The sequence below is a fragment of the Simochromis diagramma genome, unplaced genomic scaffold (assembly GCF_900408965.1).
Source record: "Simochromis diagramma unplaced genomic scaffold, fSimDia1.1 OVJJ01000402.1, whole genome shotgun sequence".
NCBI lineage: Eukaryota > Metazoa > Chordata > Actinopteri > Cichliformes > Cichlidae > Simochromis > Simochromis diagramma.
This window is the reverse complement of record NW_024386972.1, coordinates 927,213-948,097: the sequence shown is the minus strand read 5'-3', so window position 1 is coordinate 948,097 and position 20,885 is coordinate 927,213. Positions and strand designations below refer to the sequence as shown.

At 38.2% G+C, this 20,885-nt stretch overlaps 1 protein-coding gene across 1 annotated transcript in view; it reads right to left on the bottom strand.

The window, feature by feature from the left end:
• LOC120737965 (protocadherin-15-like) overlaps positions 1 to 20,885 on the bottom strand; it is a 230,699-nt gene that overhangs the window by 100,418 nt on the left and 109,396 nt on the right. Inside the window, exons 17-20 of the mRNA XM_040038931.1 lie at positions 16,500 to 16,632; positions 16,228 to 16,307; positions 12,143 to 12,236; positions 4,755 to 4,883 (exon numbers count right to left, since the gene is read on the bottom strand). Of these exons, the coding sequence (XP_039894865.1) occupies positions 4,755 to 4,883; positions 12,143 to 12,236; positions 16,228 to 16,307; positions 16,500 to 16,632 (436 nt within the window). The remainder of the gene's footprint in view (positions 1 to 4,754; positions 4,884 to 12,142; positions 12,237 to 16,227; positions 16,308 to 16,499; positions 16,633 to 20,885) is intronic.

Genomic DNA, 20,885 nt, shown 5'->3' with positions numbered 1-20,885 from the left:
GAAACACAGCTGGGAGAAATCAGAGCTGATGAGACAAGGGGAAGCAAAACCAGACACACTAACATAAGACACAGAACTTCACAATAAAACAGGAAACTCAACATGCCTGTGTAAAAATAAACTAAAGCAAACTAAAAACATAAATCCAGTTTGCTATTTGCCTAATATATAACAACACATACATACAAAATGTCATATTGAGAGTATTTCTAAGTAAGCAGTTGTTGACTACATTAAGATTCTGTACTATAATAAAAAAGTAATTGTTTTTAAATTTATACGACAATGATTAAGAGCATTTAGTGTCCAAAATATTTTTGCTTCCATAAGAGTAAAATGGCAGTGGCATTAGATACTGACAGAATTGAAAATTGTTATACTTTTTATAATGGGTTAAACCCCTGTTTTTTTCTATTAAGTTAATCTGCCCAAAGCATCTTGGACATTGGCAAAGTGGTACCAGTCTTCTCCATCTGCAATGTATTTCTCTAAAAAGAGAATTTTTTTGTCAAGATTTTGTATACTCAGAGTCCTTGAGTGTTCTTGGAGACAAAGTTAGAGAAGCAAGGCTGAGTTGTGGGGGGGGTTTTTTGGAGGGGAGGGGGTTCACACAGGACAAAGGATGTTGAACATTGAGCAGATAGACAGTAGGAGATGCAGAAGGTTTGTGTGAGAGAGGAGGATGCTAGGGGATAGGGGGAGATGGAGGCAGAAGATCTGCTGTGGCGACCAGGTGAAAGAAGAAGAAGAAGGGCCCCTGACTGTCGCTATGTATTTGTGCATAAATTTCAAAATGTAAAAAAAAAAAAGCCAAACCGTTTGAGCTGTAATGATGTAAATCATTGGGGCTAACTGACAACATTTCCCCTAAAACTCACCTTTAAGTACAGTACAGTAAAGTTGTCACAACATTTTACACGCTGGATTGAATCATTTACATTGATTAATGACCTGATGTTAAACATATTGATGACTGCAGTTCCCAGAGTTGGTTGCTGCAGAAGGTTTGCGTATCCAAAATGAGCGTGACTTTCCACTCTGCTTTTATTCTGCCTCTTCTTTTGCTCTCTGTCCTCGTGTCTTATCCCTCCCTTGATGTCTTTCTCACAGTTATCTAAGTGTAATTACATTGCCAGACAGTTAAAAGCCACGAACACAATAGAATTAATGTCTCAGCTACCTTATGCAGGAAGCTTTTCAACAGAGACCGACTCCAGAAAAAAAAAACACACCTTAAAGCCTGAAATATGAACTCTTATCTCTACATTCACAAGTTCTGCCTGTCATGTTCAGGTGCACAGGCTTCTTTTCTTTCAGTTCCCCCCCTTTTGTGTTTTTTTTTTTAATCCCATTCTCACCTCCGCCTCTAACTTAATTCTTAAAAGAAGTACCTGCAACTGAAACTCGATTACTGAGATATTATTAATCTGTCTCTGAGTGCATTTCTTTTATTTCAGGTATAATAACAGCATGTAGGTCTTTTCTAAGTAGGTTAGTTACTATACAGACAAGCCCTTGCTAGTCGTCTCATTACTACAATGTATTCTAGTGAGCTTTTGTGGAGTTGCTTCTTTTTCTGTTGTTTCTCGTCAGCTTTTTTTGGCTATGAGGTGCCATGTTAAACCAGAACTGATAGTTTTAAGGAGGTGTAGCACAGTCATGTACACAGTCTAAAGGGATATCGATAATGCGTGGCCTACTTCCTAAAAGTTTACCCCTAAATGATGTTTTTCTTACCAATCAATTTAAAACAATTTACAATAAATGGCCGAGCCAGTTTCTGTGCGACACATTTCCACTGACAGTACACAGAAAGTTATCAGTCACACAGCGACAGGTTATCATGTAATGAACAGCCAACAGTGTAGCAGGTCATTTCACTGATGTATTCCCCTCTCTCAGGCTGAAGAGCTGAGAAAGACCTCCCAGTCATCCATTGGGGATGACTGCCTAACCCTGCAGGTGATGAATAGACCGAACTGTAAACTGATTAAGAGTTGATATGATGCATCTCACTATGAGGCTGTGTCTAACATTATGCGTTGCTGATAGAGCTGGAATATCAGACAATAAGCACTCAGGAAGGTGGTACTTCATTCTTCAAATCTACATCTCTTCTTATGTTTGTAGACAACTTGGCAAACATCTATTTCTGGTACTGGTACCGACAACTACATTTCTGGCATAGTGATGTCTCTATTTTGAATTGCCTTGCCTTGCTTTCAGGCTGGCTCCATGCTCCTTGCAACCCCAAGTAGGACAGGAATATTAAGAAAAATGGATGGATAGATATGTTTAACTGTGGACCACGCAAAGTAAATTTAGGGAATTCAAAAAAAAAAAAAAGATGGTGCTAGAAGGAGTATAACAGACCTGCTTTAAAACAGCCTGCTTTAAAAGTGTGAGGTATTTGCTTCCATTTGCAACTATATAATGAAAATTCAGTTCATGTTGGGGCTTTTTAAAACAGCAACAAACTGAATTCACTCAATCTGTCCTTTTTCTAAGCAATTATTTAACCATATGTGTTAAATTCATGACAAACAGTTTAAGAATGAGGCTCTTAGCTCTGGCATCTCACATTTTATTCCCTACTGTGGTTCTCCCACTTCTTCCTGCCACCCAAGCATTTTCACATCTTCCCCTGTTCCCATTTACCTACTAGAATCAGCAAACCAAGGTCAGGTCTATTCATTCTTCCGGAAATCTTTTTAATGCTTACAGCTACGAACCCTGGTTTGGAATGTGGCCCAGAGTCGTGCCTCGATCAGCCCACTGAGGGATCACATAGTCTGTTTTGGTTTGGAATAGATCCAAGGGTCCTTGAAAGGGAGGAAGTTCAGGATTGGAATTCTTTCAAGTGCCCTCTCCACAGATTAGGGTGGGTTTTTGGATGCTGAATTTGGAACATGGCCAAAGATCTGAGTGAAAGTAAAAATCTGGAATGCTTGGAATGAGATATCCTCTTCGGGCATAAGGGTTGGAATTGTGCCCGATGGTCCGAATAAGAAACACTATTGAAGTTTTTAAGTTTGGAACTTGTTAAAGTATGACTTGTTCAAAGTCCTGGATAAGGGTGTACAAGGGCCATGTATTTATCTCAGGAGAAGTCCTTGTGTTGAAGCAAAGAAGCGTGATTAACATTTAGAACCTGGCAAAGTGTCAGGCTGATCAAAGACCCCCTGACATCGCTGTATAAAGCTTATGAATTAAGCTTGGAGCAAATCCAAGCAAGCATGCAACCAAGTGAGCATCTTTAAAGATCAGAGCCTATCAAAGTGTCAGATTTACCCATGGCCCCTGTCTAGGGAATACATAAGTCCGTTATTAGGTCTGGAACACGTCCAGGAGTCTTTCTGCTAAGTGGAGACCAGAGTGCTGATACAGGTGAAAGCAAAGCTCGTCTTTTAAACCCAACTATTTATTTTCCTTTTTTATTGTTGTTGAAGTTGTTGTTTTTGTAGATTTTCCACAGATTTAGAGATAATTTTCATGCCACTGCTTTAACACAAACACAGGAAAAATAAAGGGAATATAACCAAGAATTCTCATCCAAGTTGAGTTCCAATAAAGAAACAAAAGAAACCCCAAACAAAAGAAAAACATAACCATTGTACTTTATTGGGACATGTTTAGTCTCAGTTTTATTTTTTCTTGTTGCAAAAGAAAGAAAGAAAATAAATACTGCAAGTTGGTTGAAACTTCATAAAGGTCTTTTTCTTATTTATAGTGCCATCGCTGGTGCTTTTACCTGATGGTTTGTGCATTTTTTTAAACAGGGAATATTTGGATTTACACACAGTTTGTATTCGTTCCCTATTTTCTGTAAGGTTTTGTGTACAGTAACAATCCTAATAGACACTACTCCACACACTTGCACCACAGGACATGCACGTATTTCCTTGTATCCCCTTCCACCTGCAATATGCACTCAAAGTCCTATGAGCATAATAACAATCCTAATTACAAAGCTACCACAGTTTAAGAAGTTACATTAGTGGTCTTTGGTCCCTGTTGTAAAAGATTATAAGAGCTAAATTCAATTAGAGCCTCTGTGAATCAGTGTGCGCATGCATGTACTTATGCTGAGGGGACAATAATCTGTTTACACAGTCATATTGTGGGATCCTTCCGTCCTTCTGGGGACAAAAAAGCCAGCCTGCATGATGCAAATTAACACATTTTAAGATGAAACATGTGACAAACAGTAAGGTCAATGAATCTGCAGTTATAACTGAAGAAATGAGACGAAACATGGTTTAGATTCAGATATGATGATTTGTGTCACAATAACATGAGAGCTGTGCAACCAGTTCAAACACACTGGTGTGAGCCACTAGAGAAATAACAGAAAAAAGTAATCTTGCTGTACCGCTGTGTTTGGGTTTTTAATTGAGCATGAGAATCAGTGTTTCTGATAGATTGAGATAAAGTCCCATCTAAACTGTCTGTTTGTTCATGACTCATCATTATAATAAAGGATTAGTGTAAGGAAATAAACTAAAAAGGTTGAACAAATGCACAGTCAGGAACGAGTGGAAAATGAACACATTAGCATGCAAACTTGCTGTAATTATACCTGTTCACACACTACAAATATTAATTGCAGTGAGTGCTTAGATGTATTCAAAAACATGTAGTGAACAGTGATGTGGGAATGTGAGAGAAATAAGGTTGGTCATGCAGGCTACTTCTCTCCAAATGATTTAGAGTGTGTTGTGTGCAGCTCTGTGTGTGTGTGTGTCTAATCTTACCTTAACCTGTCCAACGTAGGCATGTTTCTGCTCCTCAATGACAGTGAGGTTCACTGGCAGGGAAGTATCGAACAGCGGGTCGTTGTCATTAACGTCAGTCACCACAATGTTCACCGTCGCTGTAGACGTCTACACACACACACACACAAACGACTGTTAGTGTTTAGTTCAAAGACTCTAATTATTGTACAAACCGTTATTTTTTTTTAAATGATGATTATCAGAAACTAAAACTGAATCACGACATTTCAAAGACTGTGTTTTTTTTAACCATCTTATTCTATGTGTCCCTTTTGCTAACATCGTCTTATATAATTAACTAAAGAGTTCATTTTGCTTGCAAATTTGTTGCAATCAGGCCCTGGCTGCCATATCCCTTTGTGCTAGTAAGAACTGTTCCCTCTATAAATAGATTTAAAAACTGCTCACTGTTGGTCCACTTGTTCTCTCTCTCGATGTAAAAGGTCTGTTTGTTTTAACCCTTTACACCCTGGAAGTATTGCTGTGTGACATTTATGGTGAAAATAGTTAGCAGCCACTTCCTATCTTACACATTGCCAGTACTGTGTTGGACCTCCTTTTGCATTCAAAACTGCCTTAATTCTTCATGGTATAGATTCAACAAGATGCTGGAAACATGCCTCAGAGACTCCGTTGCTGCACAGCCAATCTCCCATTCCACCACATCACACCAGCCACTGGCCATTTGAACACAGTGAACTCATTTTCATGTTCAAGATGAGATCATTTGAGCTTTGTGACATAATGTGCTGTCCTGCTGGAAGCAGACATCAGAAGATTGGACACTTACAAGGACGGACATGGTCAGCAACGATTCTCATGGCCTTTAAATGATGCTCAGTTGGTAGTAAGGGGTCTAAAGTGTGTCAAGACAATATCACCTACACCATTACACCATCAGCACAGCTTGAACTATTGCTGTCATGCTGTTTATGCCAAAGTTGAACCGTCTGAATGGCTCAGCAGAAACTGAGAATCATGAGACATGGCAATGTTTTTCCGGGGCGATCGTGGCTCAAGCCTTGTAATCGGAAGGTTGCCGGTTCGAGCCCCAGTTCCGACAGTCTCAATCGTTGTGTCTTTGGGCAAGACACTTGACCCGTTGCCTACTGGTGGTGGTCAGAAGGCCCGGTGGCGCCAGTGTCCGGCAGCCTCGCCTCTGTCAGTGCGCCCCAGGGTGGCTGTGGCTACAATGTAGCTTGCCATCACCAGTGTGTGAATGGGTGGATGACTGGATGTGTAAAGCGCTTTGGGGTCCTTAGGGACTAGTAAAGCGCTGTACAAATACAGGCCATTTACCATTTAATCCCTTTAAATAATGAGGGTTTGTGCTTTCAGAAGATCACTGTGAATGAAGCAGTGGCATTCAAAACACAGTGTCAGACTTTTCGCTTGGCTTGAATATAGGCCAGTCAGTGTTAAATGAATAATTAAGAGTGAAATGTGGGGGCAGACAAGGGTTAAAGAGGGACTGCTTTCAGACTGAATTCAGGTAAGTGTGGTTTAAAAAACCCCTGCATGCTAATTTAAAAGGGCTTTTGGCCCTGCTATAAAAAACTTGAACTAAGAAAAATAAATAAAATGAATCTGAATGTTGCCTTTAGATTCTAGGAATGAAAAATGTGTCAGCAAAACAGATGACGGATGGAGTGTGATCTAAACCTGATTGCGAATGAGAGGGAGAAAAGTGTCTAAGGTGGGAAATAAAATCAACCCAAACAAACCCGAGGCTTTGATGTATATTTGTACAGGTTTGAAGGGGAAAATCTGTTTTACAGAACATTATAAGCGAATGTAATTTGTCTTACGCTTTATCAGACTGTGTAACCAAGAAAGAGTCGGAGAGGGAGAGGCCATAGCTGATTAGATGTCACTAATTTCTTAATTTGACTTTCATGAGTGGAAGAAAGAGAGTCATCCAATATTTGACTTTTAAAGAATGGAATTGGGAGGAAGAAGGGCTCACCAGTTTATATCTGTGGGATTAAAAGAACAGAGGCAGTATGTGTGGGCCTGTGTGTGGGGAGAGTGACAATCTCAGAGGTGACAACGGCCTATTGAGGCTGACAGGGAACATTGGTGATGCAAGTGATCTAAGGTTAAAAACTCACACCTGACAAAACTGTTTATCTGCATGGCAGTGTATGTAAAGCAGAGAGAGCTATGACACAATGAAAGGCGGTCTGTGAGCAACACTGTCAAACACACATACGGACACAAAAGAAAGGGATGGAGTAAGGTTCATTTCGCCTTGGCAGCTCTGAGAACATCACTTTTAAATACCCGCGCACCTCAGAGTTTATTATTTCACAGACACGGTGGCCATCTGCCATATTTTAGCAATCACCCCGCCGGAGAACGCTGCATTTTTAAGGGTTTAGCTATATTATTTTTAGTGGTCCGCCAATGCAATGTCACAGCTGATAACTGACAACACTGCAGTTCTTCGGAATTGCTAAAACACTAAATCACATTCTCCGAGCCAAATGCTCAGTGTGTTGAACCCAGTTATTGAATCAGTCACTCAGCAGAACCTGAAGTACACACAATCTGCAGATCTTATTTGTTCCACTTTCAAAATTTTAAACACGCTCGGCGCCTAAGAAATTTTGTTTTGCTGTGTGATGTGCTCATAATGAACGATGGCAACCAGGCAGAAGTTAAACACAGTTAAGCAAAGTTGTTCACACTTGCTGCTAATGATGCAATGAAACCAACATAAGACAGCAGGGTGTACAGGCTGAATACTTGAATTCTCACTAACAATCAAGAGTGCAAGGAAGATGGTGAGAAGAACGAGATCAAGAACTGTTTATTTATCTGAAATTGGAGAAACTGTGGTAGATTACTGTTCCTGTTTAATGACCAATGAAAGCAGGACGAAGAGTGCAGACTTTAAGCAGGTTTATTTTATGGCGCCAGTAATCAGAAGACTCAGAGCACAGAACAGGTAACTCCCAGCACGACGCTCTCGGTGTTGAAACAGTCCTTCAAAACAACAGCATGAAGTACAGAAGGATGGAGGTGTGAAGGAATCAACAGGGTCAGCATTTCATTTATTGACTGTGTCCTCCAGCACAACAGGATACGCACATGAAGTGAGTATACAGGGAACCCTTAGAGGAAGGATTAAAGATCAGATCAAAGGCTGTCTTCTGGCCCGACCCACAACAAAGACCTGATGCTGATTTGCTGCTGACTTTGATTTTGCAGAAGATACATTTAGTGTATAGTAATGTGGCCTTTGCATTCTGAATAGAAAAGCGCTAAATCCCCCACACATTTACAGCAATACTGCTTGCCTGTAATAATCAGATGAAAAAGCATTTGCTGCATTATAAACAAAGCTTTGCTGGAGCTACTGTATATGCCTCTGACCTTGTGTTTCCCATGTTTTAATCCAGCGTGTAATGAAAGGTCAAAAGTAGTTTTAGTTTTGGCTACGTGAACAATGTGAAAACACTGATTTTGAATACAGATATAAAAGTACTTTGAGGAGACTGTTAGATATTGCAGGTAACACATAGATTGATGACTATTTTTATAAGACACAGGAAAGCTTATTGTAATGCTGTCCTCTAGTATGCTGAAAAAATATCAATAAATCAGCTACAATTCATGCATACAGTGCATACAGTGCATACAGTGACATTTAGAAGAAATACTTTTAGTTTGTGAACTGGAAAGATCACTTAGTTCTCTTTCACAAAGCAGAATACAAAGTTGGTAATGTTGCTTTTAGCCGTTATGCTCTAAGATCTTCTGTTCTTAATGTTCCTTGAATGTTTTATTCAGACTCCTTTTTTAAATCCGCAATCTCTGTTGTTCTAGTTTTTGGTTTTTGTTGCATTTTCTTACTCTATTTTTACAAATAAGTAAAACTTGACTGAATGTAGATTGAAAAGGAGTACTGAGTCTTCAATAAATCTGTCTTAGCAACTGAAGAGATTAATGTTGCACATGTATAGGAAAGATTTGCAGAATGTTGCAAGTACAGGCCGACTTATTTTTTTTTACCAAGTAAAATAAAATAATATGACACTTTTATAAGGTTTTCTAGGTACATACAGTAAATGCTACAAATGGGTCATTTTAGCACATTAGTAGGCGGTTGCTAGGCAACGTGATGACATTATAATGTGCAATAAAGGTAAGAATCTTCCAGAGCCTGAGATGTACTTGTGTGTACTACAGATCATATAGGAGGCATTTTCACACAGACAGTATGACACCTCGCAAATATTTTACTTGCCCCAAAGTTACATCTGCGCGGAAAAGAAGACGAGATGGTGGATGTGAGAAGAATGAGCACGTTGTTAGTTTCTCGTCTTTTCTTGGGATTTAAAAGTCTGACCTTGTCTGTTCCATACACATAATAATTAAGTCTTCACATTCATTAACGTAGCAGCGCTAATCCACACAGGATTTATTTACTAATGCAATGACACAGTCCAACGCGGGCCATTTGCTGACAGTTTCTATGGCATCCCACAATGCACACCGTCCTTACAGTAAAGCTGGTTTACTGCACCAACTTGTAGGGTCCTCAGTCTGTGGCAGCATGATGGATTCACTGGCCAAATAGCCAATTAGGCACTTTGTAGCCTGACACTCTCACAACAGGACATTTAATAATATAGGACACAAACGTGTGCGTGTGTATGTGCGCCCATATGAAGACAACCCAAGGCCTTCCAGGTGATTCTGATTAATGGGCCTGTATAAGGCAACTACACTCCAATCTCCTCTTCTCCTTTTTCCCCATTTCTTTCTTTCCTTGTCTTCCTTTCAGTTTCTCCCTGTAGCTGATATCATTCCCCTCTTGTATACCCTCTCTTTCTCTCTCCATTCACAATCCTATACTCTTTTACTCTCACTCAAAACATAATGGAGTGTCAAGCAGACAAATGTCCAAACTACTTTTATCCATTTTCTGACTTCTGGACCCTTGGGATACAAAGATAATACACTAATTGCCAAGGTCCAGAGAGCAATAGACTAACTACATGGTTGCATGAGCAAGAGTCTGTGTAATATCACTTTAGCACAAAACCACCGTTAGGGCAGCACCAGCACAATGAGTACCTCTCGCTCCCACTTGCCGTTTCCCTCCATATTCCATAATAAAAAAGGTCACAGCATTATAATCAGCATTTTCTCCACAGTGGGATCTTAAACTTTACCTTTTGTTTTAATTGATGTGTGTGTGTGTGTGTACCTGTTTAAACATCTTTGTGAGGACCAAAACCTGGCATGCCACTATACTTTTGAGGACCAACAGTCTCTTGTCGGGACCAAATGCCAGTCCTCATGAAGCTGAGGGCATTTTGAGGCTCAAAGTGTGGTTTTAGGCTTAGGGATACAGTTAGGTTATGGTTATGGTTAAGGTAAGGGGCTAAGGAAAGCATTTTATCAATTCAATATCCTCACTAAGATGTGAAAATGAGTGTTAGTGTGTGTGTGTGGTTTGGGGGGGGGGATTGCAACACTGGTGGATTGCAGAGTGGAGAGGAGCAGAGAAGCAGAGAGGGAGGAAGAAGAGAAAGGAAGTGGGGCTCATCTGATTTTCATGAGAGAGCAACTGAATATGAGAAAATTGAGAAAATGTTAAAAAAGCACCAAGAAAAATGCAAAATAGCTCTTGTTGTTAAATAAACATTAAATAAGAAGGGTTTTGCCATTCAGTATTTTTGGGTATTCATTCAGGTTTCCTTAATAAGACGTAGAACGGCAAGACCATCATGCAGATGGTGATGGTGCAGCTTTCATTTAAAATCATTTTACGCAATACCTCCACAGAGACAATGACAGTGTTGCTGGATTGTGTACATGAAAAATGCTGTAAATAGTTAACAAATAAGAAAACAAAGACAAGAAGAAACTGCAAGGTTAATGCCAGGCTTCTGTCTCACGTCTGCACAGCTAAACGTTCGTGGTGTGAAGAAAGTCAGATTATCGGGAACAAAACACACCTTCTATCTATCATCAGAAAAGTATGTGAGGGGGTTTTAGTGAAGCGTTTGAGGTCAATGCAAATGTCAAAAAGAATTCATCTTCTCTCAGCTTGATCATAAAGTCTGACAGTGAAAGAAGGATGTTAAGCGGTAAGGTTTCTAGTACCCAAACATCACCAGTATGTGCAACTAATTGCCTGTGTTGATTAACTTACATTTAACCTCCTGAGACCCGAACTCTTCCATGGCATGTATTTTTAATTTCTCTTTGATATTTGAGCTTATTGGGACCCGATGAATGTAAAAACAAAGAATTACCAGATTATTTTTTTTACCTAATTTTTGTTTCTAAGAAAAATGAGGGCGACATATGAGGATATTCATTTTAAATTGTGATAGAACAGTAGCAGTATGTTGTTGTTTTTTTACCAGGCTATTTGTATACAGTGCTTCTGCTGTAAAGACAGGTCAAAAAAAGCATAAATTGTGATTCAGTAAAAACGACCTGCTTTCTATGAAAAGTGTCGTGCGGAAGGTTCGCAATGCATTAAAATTTCAATCACCATACTTGAACTTGCGACATAGCAGTTCAAATTGAATGCCTCATGCTTCAGGCCTCCTGAGTGTGAAACCAAACTGATGGATAATCTTAAAAGTTGTCAGACAAAGCAAACATAAAACCTGCTAGAAGAGGAAATTAACAGCAAACAGTTAGCATTCTGTTGCCCTCTTTGGTTTCAAGAATATTTTGAGTTGGACTCTGTGTGCTCTTTGCATTCTGTTATGCATTTCAAATACTCACAATCATTGTAAATTGGCTTTCAGTAAGAAAGCAATGAAATGATATTACTGGGACTGTGTGCTTAGAAGGGCTTTTGGATGCCAATGTAACCGAAAAGCACAAAAGCGTTCCACCAACACCAAAACATCAAGTTCTTTGGATGGTGTTACTGAAGAGTATCAGTGTGAAAAAACATAGGCAGCGTGTGGACACACCATCGTAGTGTTTGAATCATACTAACAATGTGGTTTAATACAGTTAGTATATATAAAAAAGCTATCGGCGGCCAGCTAAAACACAGTATTCTGCCTTACCTGGCATATAGGCCATTTTATTCTATTAACATTTTTTGAGCCTGCAGGCTCAATAAATGTAGACATTCATTTCTTTACAGTCAGTTGCTATAAATAGATTTTAGCTTTTTGTTATTATTACTGTGACTAAATGACAGGTAATTAAAACAATTCTAATAGCCCTCTTTCTCAGATAACACCACATCTGTTGTTTGTGGAGCTTCATTGTGAAGGATGGAGAATTCTCTCCTGGAGCTCCTCACTTCTCCTCTGGGGGTTTTGAGACAACTCGAGTAAAACAACAAGTAAATATCCATATGACACAGAAGAGTTTCTTACTCCTTCTGGGTGTCCGTCTGAGGCTGTCACCACCAGGGTGTAATAATCCAGAGTCTCCCTGTCCAGAGGTTTGTCCAGAACCAAATAGCCTGAACTGGAGAGAGAACAAAACACACAGAGTTCTTGTTAACCCTTCAGGCAAAAGAACAGGAAAAATAAAAAGATGATGAAAGACTGTGCAAACCATGGTGAAACTGCATACTGTAGTTTAGTAAAAAAAGAGTTAAAAAAAAAAAGAGTTTAAATTCGAAAAGTCTTGATTGACTTTTTACTTTAACCCTAGTGATATATATACATGTAACTGCATTAAAACTTTAACTCCCACAAGTGTATTTTTTTCTGTGAATATGGGTATTTAAGTAATGCAGAGTGTGCCTCCTACTCACTTAACTGGTCAAGGGTGATGACTTGACCTGTTTTGTTATCATGAATTAACACAAAACTAGAAAGGTGAAAGACCAGCATCTTGAATTTTTATGTCTGAGTAAAAATGATCAGATCATCTGCTTCTGTGCAACTTGTCTGAATATTCTGATCAATCAAAACCAGGAAAATGTTTGATTTTAGCCTTGGTTTACTTTTTTTAAATTTTCCAGTAATGATTTAGATAATGCCTGAAGTGTTTTTAATTTGAACCTCTTAAATGTGTTAGAAACCATCTGAACTGTCGTGTGTACCAGGATGTGTGCGTGTGCTGAGGCACGGGAAAATTTGTGTGTCTGTGTGCGCAGAAGAGTTGTCCTCAGAGAAAAAGATGTAGAGCTTTTTTTCTAATAAAAAGCAGTCCATGTTTAAATGTGTAGGTTCGCTCACACACAGTCTAGTTTTCTCATATGAACAACGCATTTTCTTCATAAATCTCCAGTGTACATAAATTCCATAAAGACCTCGCATACACTTCAAACCTAAAGCCTAGATATGTTTTAAAATGAATTATTATCATCAGTAGTAGCAGTAATAGTATTATTAAAAGTAAAAATAGGACGGCAACCTCCTTGCAACCAACTATTTGCCAGACTTTGAGCAACCTTCGATCTCTGGTTTAATGTGATTTTCTGTGTAGACAGCAACAGATTTGCAGTTTTCACCATTTTATCACAGTGAATCACTGCACCAAAGATGCTCTGCCTGCAAATGCTCTCAGATCTGGTCCCTGTCTTTGAAGCAACTATTTCAAAATGCATGGTTTCCAATCACTGTTTTCCTTGTGTACCTGCATTAGCTGGTGATTGTAAATTGGCCATAGGTTTGATGTCCAGGGTATACCCTCCCATATGGAAAAGAAATAGTAAAAACTTATATGTGATTACTCATGAAAGTGGCCACTTTCATGAGTAAATCATATAAGGCTTACATGATTTACTCATGAAAGTGGCCACTTTCTCATTACTTTCATACATTGTTTTAGTAAGTATCCAAAATATACAAGTTTCATTATATAATTTTTCAAGGGATCTTATATCTGTTTTCACTCTTATATGCTTTTCATACAAGTTTCACACAAGACAGATACAAACTTTATAAGATTTATATATATCTTTTCCATATGGGCTGCCTCTTGAGGTAGGGCAAAAAGGCTCCAATCCCCAGTGAAAATGGATGGACAAATCCTAAAATATACATGTAGGAGTGCCTATATCCATCCACAGCTAAAGCACAGAGTGAAAATCAGACTTGTTCTTGATGATTCAGATTTACAAATGAGGCTTTATAAATCAGACAAAATGAACGCGTATGCACATTTCTGCTATACAGAGGGGTTTTTTCTTCATCTGGCTCCTGTTTGGTTATCCTCGTAAAGTGCACTTAAGCTGCACTCCTAAAACCACACAACAAAATGAAAAGGAAAAAAATCACTCCCTCCCACGCCACCATAAGTTATATGTTATATTATACTTGCACAGTGGAAAAAGAACAACTGGGCGCTTCCTCCCATGGAGCCATAATAATGAAAACAGAGCTGAGACACTGAAATATCTGGCATTCATTGGAAGATTTTACCATGTCAGAAACAACCCACCAAATATCCCCAGAATGCAGAAATGAAAAGTCTTTGCTTAATTTTAATTTGTACTGTGAAAATCTTCTAAGCAATCAGCTCCTTTCCTCACACTTATTTTGTGATTTTAATTCCTCATGTCTCTCTTCCTGGTGATTTCTAATACTAACATTTATCTCTTCATTTTTCCCTCCATGCCCTCTTCTCTTATCTTCTTTTCCAACCACTCATTCTCACCCACATCCCCCCAATCTGTATAATTCTGCACCAGCTGGGGTTGTTCTTTCACAATACAACCCTCCAGAAATTTAGACAGGATCTTACCCCCAGCTTCAGAAATGCATTTTTAATGAGAAATAAATGAATAAATACAACAAAAGCCCTCAGAGCCTGCGTGTCTTTGAATGTGGTGAATGTGTGCTTGTGTGAGTGTATGTGTGTGTCTTTGCAAGAGCCGTGGTGACGTCCAAGACCTGTATGACCAAATTTTATAAGGAAGCATATTCCCTCATTACATTACTGATTACGAGCAAATGGATTCGTATACAGTTTTATGAATTTGGGTTAATCGGAATACAGACAAATTCTCAGAGATAGAGATTAGAGTTATATTTAATTAATTTTTTGTTTTAATTCAAAGTTTGCATTAATTAATGTGAAAGTTATAAGCATCAAGGAATATTCCGTGAGGCACGGAGTTTAAATAATCTGTTTGTACATGCATTATGTTTTTATATTGGCTGTGTACACTGTGATCTGATGGAATTGACACACAGCCAAGGCCTTTCTGTTCTGGGAATTTAATGCCTCATTTTCACATTTAGGGCAAAAGGGCAAAAAAGAAAAATAAAATATGTCAGTGTAGTGTGAGGGGGGAAAAGCTTCTTTTAATTTCAAAAAGTCAAGTCAGGTCAGTTTATATATGTAGAGCATTTGTGGTGCAGATGTTCAGATGTTGAGTAACGTGGTTTAAAGAAACGCTTGGAGCTGAGTTAGAGTTTTGTGAGTGGATCATATTGCCAGCTGTTGATTAGCTTACAAGCATTTCACTTTTAAAAGAAGTTACAAGGGAAACAATAAATTTTTACTGTGGTACTGTAAATCTGCACTGCTGCTGATTATCTAGACACACCTGTTCAACAAAGGCTTCTGCTTGAGTATCAAAACACCACATGGACAAGCCACAACTGCAGTGTACAGAAATAGAACAGGTAGTATGTGGTTACCTGTCCCAGAAAAACTCTTAAAATGAACAAATATACATTTTATATGAATACATTGGTAGAAATTTGGACTGCATTTGAATATTGGGGCCATGTTTCCCCTCCAATGGATATTATGATTACAGCCTTGATTCACATTTATTTTCTTTGTTTACTTAACTTAAAGTCTTGATGTAAAGAAATAGGTCAAGAAAATCTCGATGATGTGGGTTTTGTATTTACTTCTACGTTACATTCAAAATGTCAAACAAGGTGTGTTAGAAATGTGACCACTAACCATGTTATGTTGACTAGTCAGTAATACTGGTTGTGTGACATTCATAAGATCAAGTGACCCAATCACAGAGGCCGAGAGGCTGGTCTGTGACCATCTGGCAACCACTTTTCACTAGGGAAAATGTGCATTTTCCAACCAGTTAGAAACATTTTCTTGAGATTGCAATGTTACACTTTTTCAAGTTGTACTGCTATTGGTCTCTGAGTTAGTGTTTGTAAAAAAAACAAGAATAACTATATGTAATGTACTAGCAACCAAATCCATTGCGAGAACAACTGCTAAAGGTTAAGGGAACAGACGTTTGACCCTAGGAACCAGTTCTTGTATCAAATCTAGTCAAACAGTGACCATGTGCACGACATCTCCTGAGAAACCTCAATAGTGTGTCTATCGATACAGCTATCACGCACCTACATGCAATACTGACAGCACACTTTGTCACATAATATGACATTTTTGAACATTTATTTTATAATATGCATTCAAATGTTGTCAAAATTAACTTCAGCACAAGCTAGAACTTTTATTTCTACATAAAGAGTAAAGACCTGAACCCATGCTGAACTGGAATTGTGGGCCTACTTACTTTTGTTGTAGTGCAAAATGTTCCTGGATGTCTCCGCTTTGGATTTTGTAGGTTATGGGGTCCCTCTCCCGATCCACTGCCTTAAAAGTAAACAGAGACAGGCACCAACATAAACATATATGCTTTCTCATTTTAGGTATGTAATATACATCAGTCAGTTCTAGTACTTTGGAAAGCACTAATGCACCATGGCATCTGAATGTAAATTAAACACTATCCTAAAAGCCCAATAAGTACTGTGACTGTGTAATAGTTGGTATGACAGCATGTACCTGCAGATTAAGAAGTGTAGCCCCAGTCCTCATAGCTTCACTGATCTCCAAGTTGTATTGTTGCCGCGGAAAACGAGGAGGGCTCTGGTTGTTTGGTGGCAAAACTTCAATGTAGACCGTAGTAATGGATGACCTAAAGGGAGAAAGAGAAAAAGAGAGGGTGAAAAGGCAAAGAAAAGAAAGGGGGTTAGGCGACTAAGACAGACAGCGAGTGTGAAGAGAAGCACGGGAAAAGAAATAGCAGAGGAATGTTAGGAGGGAAAGCTAGAGGATACTAAGGGGAAAGCAGTGTCAGGGAAGGTGAATGGCCCATTATTTAAGTTAAGAGTGGCTGGCCAGTGTTTGTTTCTTTGCACTTCATGCCGAGTTTGATCAATAAGAGCATGAAGTCAACAGTGTAAGTGACAAAGAAACTGGATAGTACTTTATTACAAGGTGTCTAATGCAGTGTTTGAGGTTTCTATTGCGACTTGTTCAAACCCGAGTGAATGTTTCAATGATTCATTTATAAAGAACATGGGTGATGTTACATTAGGAGAAAAGACTTATTTAATTATAATAAAAGTATTTCTACACTACACTACACACACACACACACACACACACACACACACACAGAGTTACACAGTGTTCACTGTAGAGGCTGTATTGTACAATTCTTTATTGTGCCCTTTATTATCAAGTATTATAAAGTATAATATGCTGTGCAGAAGTGTGTCCTTCAGGTATTTTAACCTCTCCATTAGCTTTAGTCTGCAAGGCTTTCAATGCATATAAACTATTAGCAAATTTACAAAGGCCAAAAAGTGAGTTTTTCTATCCAACAGTTGCAGAATGCATGACTTGTAGGCTTTTGCTCTGGTACTTATTTGTCTCAGTATGTAATACAATAGCATATTGCCTAATTGCTAGTTTGGCAATATGCTATGCACCTTCAAACAAATCATGAGTAGCTGCTTCAGTTAAATCCAAATATAGCCAGCTGCCTAACATGCTGCTGTTTTTTCCTAACTAGTGCTGCTACGGCTAACGCTAATTCTGAAATGTGCTATGAGAAAAGTACACCAGGTGTTCTTCAACAGAGACCAAGTAGCAACGTCCCCCGAGCAACAGATGGATTCATGTATAATTGGTGCTAGCATAAGTTTAAGTGTGGCTAACATTGGCATTTGTTTATTTCTTTCTCCCTGTAGCATGATGTTGTAAAAGAAGCAGCCTATTAGGACTAATGTAAATCCGCTATTACATGTACGTTGGCTATAGCTACATGAAAAATTGTATTTCGGGCAGTGCTGATAGACACAACTTTCAGGGTAGAATGCAGAAATGCCTAAAAACCAGCTTTCCACCTAAAGGCTACCAAATGGTGATAGCTATGGTTGTCCTGCAGAAGTCTATCTTCCTGTCTTGACCTCTTTAAACATTTTCCAGTTGATTTTATGGGCTCAGTTATTCATTTTTGTTCATACTGAATAAAAAGATTTACTCTGTTTTGTAAATCTTCACAAAAATCTGTCACAAAATCACAAGTCATTAGTTAATGAGACTCATTCTTCTTGGTCACATCTGTTTCTTTGGCAACTTAGAAGGCAACGGCTGAAATGCTAAACTGGAGGTGTTTTAAAATGAGACTTCAGAAACTAATAGGTGATGTCACAGTAGCTAAAACCACGTATTGACCAGCTGTTTTCTAGCATGCTTGGTTCTGATTGGTGACCAGCTCGTCCACTTCACAGTCTGTTTCATGCATGCAAAACATGCAAACAGCAACATAGGCAAAGACACAGACTTTACCTATGAAGACACAGAGTTCACCAAAGTAAACCATGTCTGTAAAAGCACTTAAATTTAGCTAAACATGGGTATTTTAATGAAGCTACCAAAGGGAAAGTGGCTACAGCTAAAGTGTATGCAGAACTCACTTTAACCAACCACAAGCCAAATACAGCCAAGATAAGGTGGGTGTGCAGCAATTTTTACTTAATTATTTGGACCTCTTTCCACCACCAAACCACTTAATTTTCAGTTTGAGAGAAAATCTTGTAATTTACCTCAGTTTGAAGAAAACGATAATGTTTAATAATTTTTGCATGAAAATACCACTATTCCACTGAAAGTAATAATAATAATAATAATTTTAAGTTTGTTTATTCATGCCGTCAGTTAATGCTCTTAGAAAGAAAACCAAAATAGGTGAAAATTTATATCAGCAAAAACTTGGAATTCAAAACCAGGCACGAAAATTGCAGTCTTTGCATCCCTAATGTAAACCAATTCAATTAAACCTAACTAAACTTCAACTTACCCTGCATTAAAAGACATAAAACTATAATATAAGAATCTATATTATTTTACATACCAAGAAAAGCAGATGGAAATGAATTCAACACACATTCAGTAAACAGTATTAAATAAACTAAATGTGGAAATGTGATTAAAATGGATGATGAAATTATAATGCCTGAATAATGTTTTTAAAAGCAAAAATAGAAACATTTCCCAGAAACAAGTCTAAGAAATGAAAAATGGTGATAAAATGTAGATTTAAGGTCTGACAGCTTTATTTTGTAAAATGTAGTCACACTTTTTTTTTTTTTGCTTAATCAGCATAACACTTATTCCAAATCAACATGTCACTGCAATGGCCTAAAATTGACTGCTTATTTATGGCATTATAAACAGCCTGTTGTATTTTTTTGGTATTTCAGTACTCACTGGGATGTGCTACACGATTATAGATAATTTAGTTGATTTTGCAGTGATTCTTAACATATTCTCCCCAAATACTAAGATCCACAGGAGCTTAGGGAGACTATAGTAATGACTGCAGTGCAGGGACAAAATTCCTTTCTTCATATATATTACCCATCACCCATAAAATAACAATGTGAGATGTACTTTTCTGTTTTATTTGTATCGTTTTTTTCATGGTTTCATTAGAAATTAGTTTACTGTATGTCCAGATTTTCTGAAGACGAATGTAAAGTAGTATGTTGTTTAAATACTTGCATGAAGCACAATAATGTTTAAACAAGGTGTTATAAGTTTTAGTACATCGACAGCCATCTAATGCAAATAGCCAAAGCATCTTATTGCAAACACAGGTCCCAAAACTCATTATATAAAATCACCATGGCTATTTGAAGTCCATTTAAGAATGGATAGTTTTCATCTACACTGCGTGAGCTAGCACTGACCAAGCCATCAGTGGGTCAGTAAGCTTTGCGCATTTTATTTTATTAGAATTAATTTCTTATTAGTGTTGTGGCCCACAGCGGCAGACGGAAGATCCTTTGGATTAAATTGCAAAAACAAGTGCCACCACTCTCATAAATTACAGTCTTAAATACTAACCCTACATTAACAGGTTTGAAAAGCTTTATTACACCCATTTCCTGCTTTTAACATCAAGCTTGACCAATCATAAATTTAAGAGAAAAAGAAACTGCAGGGATTTAGCTTGTGTTTCTACTTGGTGAGAGTGCTGAGTTTCAGTAAGGGGAGAAGCGAGAGATTAACTCCACTCAAACTGGATCATCGATTGAAAACGCCAAAGAAACCCGGGTCTAAACAATAGCCCACAAAATCTGTTTATACTCACAACTATAAATAAATAAAGAACTACATGAAGGCTGGAAAATGTAAGCCACCAGAGAGACTGAGAGCCAGCATTTTATTAGCACAATTCAGGCATTATTGATGAAAACCGATTGACTGCAGATGATTCAGACATGGTTTATACTGTAACTGAGACTTATTTCGCCTTCAAGTTTGACGTCCTAGAATTCGGTCACAGATATGGTTGTATATGAATGCTTCTCCTTGCAGGCACACAAACACAAAATCACAATCTGTTCTTTTAATCACCTACCTTATGTTCTTTGACACAAATTAAAAGAGAAGGCAGATGCTTAATCTCGAGAACAATGGTCGGCACACAAATTTATAAGCGACTGACCTCGCTTCAGCTTCGAGTCACCATTCAGATCGATGGGAAACACAAATAACCTGTTTAGACTTTTAAAGTTTGGTTGTCCAACAAATCATTATTGAATTAAGTGTTAAGCTATATATTTAATGTTTTTGGCATTAAATGGCAGTTCTAAACAAAAACAGGGACTCCTGTTTAACATTTAGGCTACCCTCAACACATTTGTTCACAAGTATGATCAAATTAGCATCAGGTTCCTGTAGACAATGTAGAATGGACTGACTACTTGTTATTTTCAATGCAAGCCAGCAATACAAACCACAAACCTCTCCCTAACCCTTTCCACTGCTCAATGAGAATGTGTGGCACATGAAATGTAATTAAGACTCAAAGTTTTCCAAAGCTTCAATACCCAATGCATTCATGTTTGCACCTATACAGTACCATGATGATGA